We start from the raw sequence: 9,588 nt of genomic DNA, 5'->3' as shown, positions 1-9,588 counted from the left end.
TCTGCAAAAATGTTGAACCTTTCACTTGTTGATCTGCTCAAAACGAGTTCAAGACCCAAGTAGTGAACAGAATGTCTCATTAATTCTTTGAATAATACTTTAATTGAACAGCAGGTTATGATCGACTCAGCCAAAGTTTCAAAAAATTCCTGTCAATAAATCTTTCAAAAGGGAGAGCGATGATCTCCTGGCTCCGAGTGTTTCAGGGATACAGGGCAAGGAATCGGCAACTAACCCCAGAGATTCACAGCAAAGACTGTGTACATGAGGACATTTAACAACCGGGAGCTGGAACTCTGGGACGGGCTCTATTGTCACTGTGTTTGTGTGTCCGGTGAGTCCAGTCACACTCACTCCACCGCTCGATCCCTGTAGCTCTGCACGTTTAATACCTTCAAACGCTGTGTCAATAATCTCTTGAAGTAATTGATTGTCTCTACTTCCAGCTCCCTTATGGGAAGTAAGTTCCAGATCATCACCACTCAGTCCGTGTTCGCCAGACATCTCAAGCCCCAAATCCTCAATTTCTGTCACTATGTCCTTGTCCAATGAGCTAATGGGAACTGTTTTTCCTTGTCTCACTTGTCATGATGTTTCACACTTGTTGTAAATGTCCCTTCAGTCAGCTCGTCCATTGATCTTGATGTCACCTATCCACCAATATCCCTGACTTTCTGACTCCCTCTGCTACTGTCTCTTTAACTGTAGACCTCAATTCTGGTATCATGCAGCTTCATTTTATAACTTAAAAATTTTCAATGTGATTTCCAAATTAAAACTTACAGATAGACTCTCATCATTCATGTGCATCTCCCAGAATGCTGAGCTTCGATTTTCTTTGAATGAAATTTATGTTAAACAAGACATGTCCTTTAAACTAATAAATGAGTTCTCAGTCAGCAACAAGAGTGCAGATCTTTGTTGAACAATCATAAAAAGGGAGATAGGTAAAGTTCAGTTCACAAACAGCGCTCTGGGTAAAGATTGGACCCACACTTATAAAACAGAGAATGAAAGATAAAGAGGTAAACTCACACTCACAGACCAGGAACTGACGGGGACAGAGTACAAGCTGCACACAGACAAAATATTAAAAAAAAACAGTTTTAAAACAGAACAAGTCAATGCAATTTATAAAATGATTCTCATCATCCATGTACGTCTCCCGGAAATTTATCATTTTTTGAATAAATATAGATTTAAAATAGCCTCTAAACTGATCAGTTTTCAGTCAGAAACTAATAGTAAACATAGAGTTATTTACAGCACCGAAGGAGGCTATTTGGCCCATCGAGTCCATGACAGCTCTCCACAGTGCAATCCAGTCACACTCACTCCACCGCTCGATCCCTGTATCTCTGCAAGTTTAATTCCTTCAAATGCTGTGTCAATAATCTCTTGAATAATTGATTGTCTCTACTTCCAGCACCCTTGTGGGAAGTGAGATCCAGATCATCACCACACACACCGTGTTCGCCCCAATTCTCCTACCAAAATTCTCAATTTTTGTCACTGTGTCCTTGTAAAATGAGCTAATGGGAAGTGTTTTTCCTTGTCTCACTTGTCATGATGTTTCACACTTGTTGTAAATCTCCTTTCAGTCAGCTCGTCCAGAGATCTTGCCTGTCACCTATCCACTAATATCCCTGACATTCTGACTCCCTCCACTACTGTCTCTTCAACTGTTTCAATGTTGTTGATCCAATGGAGAACAAACCCATCTCTGCTTCACACATTCTGATAAATCTCCTCTGTACCCTCAAATAACCAGAAGTGGATGCAATACTCCACTACAACCCCGTCACCGTGTTTATTTTACACATCCGTATGTCTTGTTTAGAAATAAACAGTGCACTCGAATGGAACACGAAGCCCGTGCTCTTATTTTAAACATTAAGAAACAAGGAGTATGGAATTCAAACACACGCATGCAGATCACAACAGATTAGCTGTTCATCGTTTTAATCACTCGGCCACCTTGTCTTCTGTGAGTAAGCTGACGTGAGGAGTAATGATCCGGGCAGAATGAAAAAGGTGACGGGCTGGTGCCAACAGAACTGAAACAGTTGAAGAGAGAGTAGCAGAGGGAGTGAGAAAGTCAGGGATATCGGTGGATAGGTGACAGGCAAAAGCAATGGATGAGCTGACTGCGGCGAAATATTGTGGCTTCGCGGAGCACTAAATTTGATTGGTTACTTTAGATACCCAATCAGATAAATACAGAATCTCAAGAATTGACTTCACTGTAAACCAGCCAATCACGAACATGGTTTTCACCCATCCTTCATTAACATGGAGCTCTGGGGATGTGTATAAAATGTGAGTTCCGAACTTTAAGAGCCACCCATAACGTCTCTCAAAAAGCTACAACATTAATCTCTATAATATCAATTTGTTTTGATATTTTTAGCAAGTATTTTCTAACTGCCTTTGTGATCTCTGTTTTAATCCCACAGATTCTGGTTAATACAGTTTCACTGCCCGTGCGATCTTCCTGTCTCTACTTAATAATGTCCCGATCATTAATTACTGACCATTTGTGAGCTTTGTTCACGGACGCGTTCATATTCGGCCCCTTTGCTGTATTTCGATAATAAAATCTGATTTAACGCACAGGCATCATTTCTCAGTCACTCATATCCCGAGATCAAAGTTTGTCCTCAGTAAGTAATCAGCACATTATCTAGAAACCCCGGTGGTGTGGGAACCCTCAGTCTCACTCTTTGACACCTGACACTAAAATTATACACTCCGCTGTTGTCTCTCACCAATAGGGATCAATCTATAGTCAGTGATGCGGTATCATTAGGAACATTGAGCTGAAATGGTTACAGAATGCTGTGAAAGAGGCTTTCTGTCCGCTGGTTATAGAATGTTTCAAAAAGGATAGAGAGTAAACCCGAATAGATGGCGGAATGTGAAAGTGAATCTGGAAATTGTTACCACATGTGGAATAATACAATATGAAAAATATTTTAAAATATTTGCGGTCAAACCAAGTTACCTATAAATGTGATGATCTATATTGAAGCCGCTCTGTATTTTACAAATATATTGGCGGGCTTTTCAAATTTGAGAAATCGTTTCCAGTCTGACAATTTCGCGCCGTTATTTTCCGCCCTCATATCCTTGGCGTCTCCGGATTGGCAGCTCTCTGATTGGTCAAATGAAGAGTTCAATGACACCCAGTGCAGAGTGACCAATCACCAGTGCTCCCGACACCATTCCTCCCGAAGGTATAAATGGGACTATTGTGGGCTTTTCTCAGCAGTCTTCCTGAAAGTGTTTGTCAGATTGTGGTAATGTCTGGAAGAGGGAAGACTGGTGGTAAAGCCCATCGTGTCGGTGCCGGCCGAAAAACGACCCACCTATTCTAATCCCACCTTCCAGCATTCAGTCCATCGCCCTGCAGATTACAGCACTTGAGATGCATATCCAGATTCCTTTTCAATAAGTTGGGGGTCTTTGCCTCAACTACCCTTTCAGGCAGTGTGTTGCAGACCCCCCACCACCCTCTGGGTGAAAATAAAATCCTCGTTTTCCCTCTAATTTTTCTACCAATCACTTTAAACATATGCCCCATTGTCACTGACCTCTCTGCTAAGACTCTTCAGCTCCACTCTCTCCAGGCCCGCCACAATGTTGTACATTTCAATCAGATCTTCCCTCAGCCTTCTCCGTACTGGATTCGGGCATTTAGCGGCTGCCCTCTTGTGATATTTGTGAGGGATTTTAGCAATTCTACCGCATATACAAACGAAAGCTTTTACACAATGATCGGCAAATAAAGCTTTTGTTTAGTCCTAAACTGCTCGCCCCTCCAATAAAATGATCTGTGCACATTGGTTTCGCTGCTCTAGACCACATTTCTCTGCTGCAGAGATCGCAGATCTTTGTTTTGCCGATTTGGTGTCTCTTAAAAGAGCCGTTGTGTTATTTGATGCCAAACTCAGTTCGGGGCAGGGTGAGTTTAGGCGCGCTCCCCGCGGATACGGCGGGCCAGCTGGATGTCTTTGGGCATGATGGTGACTCGCGTGGCGTGGATGGCGCACAGGTTGGTGTCCTCAAAGAGCCCCACCAGGTAAGCCTCGCTGGCCTCCTGCAGGGCCATGACGGCCGAGCTCTGGAAGCGCAGGTCTGTCTTGAAGTCCTGCGCGATCTCCCGCACCAGGCGCTGGAAGGGCAGTTTGCAGATGAGCAGCTCGGTGGATTTCTGGTAGCGGCGGATCTCCCGGAGAGCCACAGTGCCGGGTCTGTAACGGTGAGGCTTCCTCACTCCGCCCGTGGCTGGAGCGCTCTTGCGGGCCGCTTTGGTAGCCAGCTGCTTGCGGTGAGCTTTCCCTCCGGTCGATTTGCGCGCTATCTGCTTGGTTCTGGCCATTATGGTAGAAGATGTGGAACAAAGACACTGCAAATGTTGAGGCTGCTCAGGGCCTGTCTATTTAAGACAGTAGAGGGACCGCCCTAGTGTTGTGATTAGATGCAGCCCCGTCCATCAGTCAAGTTTGAAACCAGCTCTGGGAAGGAAAAGGGCGGCGGGAAATGCTGGACCCTGATTGGTTGAACTGCAACTGAAACTGAAATTTAAGCAATTTCAAAAAGGCCGCCAATCTCAGATTAGCAAACAAGGCAAAGATTTTTTTTGAAACGACACCTAATATAACGGGAACAATTATAAAATCTCACTCCCTGTCGCTTTATTTGTTAGTCATTGGTCAAGTGGTCATTGGATAGACATATGGATGAAAATGGAATAGTGTAGGTCAGATGGTGTAGATTAGATTAGAATTAGAATTAGGTTTCACAGGTCGGCGCAACATCGAGGGCTGTAATGTTCTAATTCTAATTCTAAAGTCCTAGATCCCCCTCTGTGTCTTACAACACAGTTTGAATAGTGGTCTCTGGCGGGAATAAAGCGCCAGTCATTACTAACTATAATGGCAGTAAATCCCGCTTCGTGCCGGCAGTTCAGACCCTCACGTATAAATTATCAAATGCAACCGTTTAATTCATGATGCGTTTGATAAACAATGAACAAAAAAAGACAGTGAAATTTCTGTGATATGTAAGTTTAATGAGAGACTGTAATGATGTATAAAAGCCGTTGTTGATAAAGATAAACAATATGCAGATAACTTGATCTTATTAATTCCAATTCCAATGTCACTGCTATCTATGTGAGTCTTTGGGTGGCTCTTAGAAGAGCCTTTGTGTTTGGTAGAAAGGGTGGATTTGTTTAGCCACCGAATCCAAAGAGAGTACGTGCTGGCGTTTCAGAGCGTACACCACATCCATGGTGGTGACCGTCTTGCGCTTGGCATGCTCAGTGTTGGTGACCAAATCTCTGATCACATTCTCCAGGAAAACCTTCAGCACCCCACGGGTCTCCTCATAGATCAAACCCGAGATGCGCTTCACTCCACCACGGCGAGCCAGGCGGCGGATTGCTGGCTTGGTGATGCCCTGGATGTTTTCACGAAGCACTTTGCGGTGCCGGGCTTTGCTCCACCTTTGCCCAATCCTTTGCCTCCTTTACCTCTTCCAGACATGACGCTTCTTCAGTCAAATCACTGCTGAATGAGAAACGAGCTGTTTCTGCTGCCTTTTTTATACAGCCCGCCCGGACCTGACTGAAAAAGGGACAGAGAGTGAGAGGCGGGGCGGAGAGGAAACTGAGTGACAGACAGAGCTGAGAAATGTCTTTCATCCTCCAGCTCCACCTCCCACTTGCTCGAACCGCCAATTCAAAAAAAAACATTGCTCAACAACAGAGCTCAGCACAAAACTTCCAGACGCGGCCTTTCTAGTCAAAGATAACAGAAAACCGGAGCTTTTAGATAAGGATCTATAACAATTAAAAGTTGATCATATATCCGCCTCAGTACAGTGCTTCCGATCACAAGTCAACCCGTTTCCACACACCTCCCCTCCCAGACGGATTGAGTATTTTGCTAACACCTTACCCCAGCTGAATTAGAGAAACTCATGTTTTGGGGTTTGAGTTGTGACGCGGGATTTCTCCACAGTTTCCTGTGTTAGACCCTCACACTCTGAATTAGTGAAACGAGCATGAACTGAGACTGTACCGAACATATCCCCAGTTACAGTGAGGCCGGGACATCCCTCTGTTTAGTTACAGAGAGTGGGGGAAGGGCTGAGTGTAGTGTATGTCAGTGAGTCACCAGGGATCCTGCATTTACTTCCCATCATTTCTATGTGAAATGTGCACACGGCGGCGGGACAGGGATCATTTGATCGGGGGATCAGCTCTTTCCTGAGAGATGTGGGTGGCTCTGAAAAGAGCCCTTGGGTTCAGATGTCTACAAGTTTCCCGTGCAGTTTCACTTCTTTCCAGGGGCTGCTTTCTGAGCCTTTGCTGCTTTCGGTTTGGTCTTGCCGCTTGATGATTGAACTTTCTTGAGTGCCTTTCCGCCCGTGGCACTCTTGGTTTTTTGGCCTTCTTCACAGGAACCTTTTTCGGAAGCGCTGCTTTCTTCGCAGGGGATTTCTTTGGCGTTGCCGCCTTCTTGCTGGTCACTTTCTTGCCTGCTGCTTTCTTCGCTGCCGATTTCTTGGCTGCTAGTTTCTTGACTGGTAATTTCTTGGCTGCTGATTTCTTTGCTGTCACTTTCTTGCCAGCTGTTTTCTTCACTGAAGGTTTTTTGGCTGCTCCTGACTTCACTGTATTTCCCACATTTCCCTTGGTTCCCTGCTTAGGGATTCTCAAGGAGCCGGAGGAGCCCGTACCGCTGTTCTGCACCAGGGAGCATTTGTTCACATTCCTCCTGATACTTTGCTTGATTTGGGTCCTGAACCTCCCCACATCCACACCGCTCCTACGCAGAGGCTTCTTTATGGAGGGCAGTGAGGTCCCCCTGCGATCGGAGCAATCCGCCACAATCTTGAGGATCTTCTCGCTCAACGTGGGACCGGCTGAATTGTTCCGGGGAGCCGCTTTCTTCTTCTTGGGAGTCTTGACTTGAGCGGCGGCGGCTGGAGGAGCCGTTTCGCCGGCTGCTGTATCGGTCATGTCCAGGACTCTGCACAAATTCTCTCTGTCAGTAGGAACTGGGTCAGAAATGAAGCCGGTGGTGGCGGCACTGAGCAACTTAAAGGCAGTGAGCGGACGGAGGCGGAGACAACCTGCTGTCAGCTCCCGGCTCCTGCTGCCTCTCTGTGTTTCTCTCTGGCCCTAAACTCTCCAATTCCACTGAAATTCGGGTACTGCAGAGTCCCAGACTAGATCCTTCCTTTCTCTGACATCAGAATGCTTGCTGTCGAAAGGTTTGCACTTGAAGTAAAGACTCCATTTTTGACTGAAACCCGTTTTATTGCTGCACTGATGGCGCTCTCTCCCCCGATAGCTGACGTGTTCTCTACATTTTGACTGAAATCTTGAAATCAACAAAGAAACTACACTGAATTCCCACTTTGGGAATGAGAAGGGGAGCAATGTGCTTCTTTGACTGGAAAATCTTGTTACTTGACACAAGGGGGACTCGGAAATCCGGCGATGAGTCCTGACCCACAAACACAGTGACATTAGACTAACCCGTCTGCCCCTTTAATACACTCTCTCTTACACAATATTCACATCTACACATTCCCATGCCGAACTGTTCGAAAAATGTAGAGTTCCCAGGACAGGTTTTGATCTCAATGCTGAGGTAAATAGACCCTTCAGCTCCACTCTATCCAGGCCCTTCAGCATTTTATACATTTCAATCAGATCTCCCGTCAGCCTACTCTGTTCCAAGGAGAACAACCACAGTCTATTCAATCATTCCTCAGAGCTGCATTTTTCAGTCCCGGCAACATGCTTGTAAATCTCCTCTGTACTCTCTCGAGTGCAGTTACATCCTTTCTGTAATGACGTGACCAGAACTGCACACAGAACTCAAGTTCTGGCCTAACCAATGATGATAAAGTTCCAGCATACCCTTCCTCCTCTTATATTCTATAGCTCGGCCAATAAAGGAAAGGATTCCATATGTCTTCTTAACCATATTACCGCCCTACTCTGTTACCTTCAGGGATCCGTGGACATTTACTAGAAGGTCCCTCACCTCCTCTGCTCCTCCCAGTATTTTCCCATTAATCGTGTATTCCTTTGCATTGTTTGACCTCCCCAAGGGCATCACGTCACACTTCTCCGGATTGAACTCGATTTGCCACTTTTCTGCCCTTCTGACCTGACCACAAACATCTTCCTCCGGTCCACAGCAATCCTCCTCGCTATCAACCACACGGCCAATATTGGTGTCGTCTGCAAACGTCTTGATCGTGTCCCTCAACATTTATGTCCAAATTGTTTGTATAGATCATCAACAAAACAGGGGACCCATTACTGAGCCCTGGGGAAAACCACTGGAAACAGCCCTCCAAGTCTCAAAAGCAGCCTTCAACAATTCCTGCCACTGAGCCAATTTTGCATCCACCTTGCTGCATTTCCCTGGATCCCATGAGATTTTATTTTTTAAAGATTCTGTATTTTGGGAACTTGTCAAAAGCTAAAATTCATGTAGAATCCATCAACTGCACTACCCTCATCTATAATCCTTTTTAAATTTCAATTCAGTTTGTATGTGCCTTTCTAAGTGACAGTTTATCTTTTCTCTCAGAATAGATTTCAATAATTTTCCCACAACTGAGGTTAGACTGAGTCGCCTGTAATTATTGTGCTGTCGACTGAAATGTCAGATTCGTTTTTATCTCGAAAGATCCGCCTGGGGAAACAGACGTTACAATCTCATCTCTCACTGATATGGTGCCAGAGGAGGACACATTATTAATCTCACAGTCCGGGAAAGTGTCAGAGAGTGAGGCATACAATGTCCCAAGTGTAACTTTCTCTGCCCTGTTGAACTCTCTGTAATCTTTCAGCTCAAACCCTTCGCAATGACTCTCAGCGACAGACAGTTTCAATCTGATTAAATTGATCTGTGACTGTAACTGTCAGGTAGGTGGTAGGGAAATATAGGGACAGGTGGGGATGTTTGGTAGGAATATGGGATTAGTGTAGGATTAGTATAAAATGGGTGGTTGATGGTCGGCACAGACTCGGTGGGCCGAAGGGCCTGTTTCAGTGCTGTATCTCTAATCTAATCTAAAAAAAAAAAAAAAATTGACTCCTGCGCCATTCCTGCAAACACATCGACTCCCTCGGAGGATCACTTTGAGAATTCGAGCGAATGAACAGCAAACTTTTTGCAGAGAATGATCTCAAGTTGAGCTTGGTAAAAGGGTAATCTCCCAGCTGGAAACCTTCTCTAATCTTGCCCACAGTCCCGGTTCCATTGCTCAAAATCAGATAAAACTGAACTGGAGAAAGTTCCGATTGTTTTTTGTTTTTCAAACCATTGCCGAATGAGGCGCATGCGCGGTACAGCACCGCCCCCACCAGTGATTGTGAATGAGCGAACGAGCGCAATGCGCGCTCCCCTCCGCCAGCAAATCCGTTGAACGCCATTTACTCAGTGAGCGGAAAGAGTTAGTTTTTAACAGAGGGAATGGAGATATTACGGCCTCGGGGTAAGGCAGCAAACAGCAATCTGCTTCCAGCAGCACATTGCTTTGGGACCCTGTCCG

The 9,588-nt window shown here is 45.3% G+C and overlaps 2 protein-coding genes across 2 annotated transcripts; both read right to left on the bottom strand.

Annotated features, from left to right (window-relative positions):
* Positions 1 to 3,970: 3,970 nt before the first annotated feature.
* Positions 3,971 to 4,381, bottom strand: LOC137381230 (histone H3-like). The gene has a single exon (XM_068053605.1). It carries the CDS (start codon positions 4,379 to 4,381, stop codon positions 3,971 to 3,973), a length of 411 nt encoding a protein of 136 aa, XP_067909706.1.
* Positions 4,382 to 5,196: 815 nt separating this feature from the next.
* Positions 5,197 to 7,030, bottom strand: LOC137381184 (histone H1-like). The gene is made up of 2 exons (XM_068053564.1): positions 6,398 to 7,030; positions 5,197 to 5,367 (listed from the first exon to the last, which is right to left on the bottom strand). The coding sequence occupies exons 1-2, from the start codon at positions 7,028 to 7,030 to the stop codon at positions 5,197 to 5,199; spliced, it is 804 nt and encodes a 267-aa protein (XP_067909665.1).
* Positions 7,031 to 9,588: the final 2,558 nt, after the last annotated feature.

Source organism: Heterodontus francisci, chromosome 21 (assembly GCF_036365525.1).
Source record: "Heterodontus francisci isolate sHetFra1 chromosome 21, sHetFra1.hap1, whole genome shotgun sequence".
In the NCBI taxonomy this organism is placed as follows: Eukaryota; Metazoa; Chordata; class Chondrichthyes; order Heterodontiformes; family Heterodontidae; genus Heterodontus; species Heterodontus francisci.
Note: the sequence above shows the minus strand (reverse complement) of the source record. Positions and strands in the feature narration are given on the sequence as shown.

Bases quoted from the DNA above. Each gene is read 5' to 3' on its own strand.
- LOC137381230 (XM_068053605.1), bottom strand. From the start codon at position 4,381: ATGGCCAGAACCAAGCAGATAGCGCGCAAATCGACCGGAGGGAAAGCT.
- LOC137381184 (XM_068053564.1), bottom strand. From the start codon at position 7,030: ATGACCGATACAGCAGCCGGCGAAACGGCTCCTCCAGCCGCCGCCGCT. The intron at 5,368-6,397 runs GCAAGACCAAAC...GGGGTGCTGAAG, and splicing joins GAAAGTTCAATCATCAAGCG to GTTTTCCTGGAGAATGTGAT.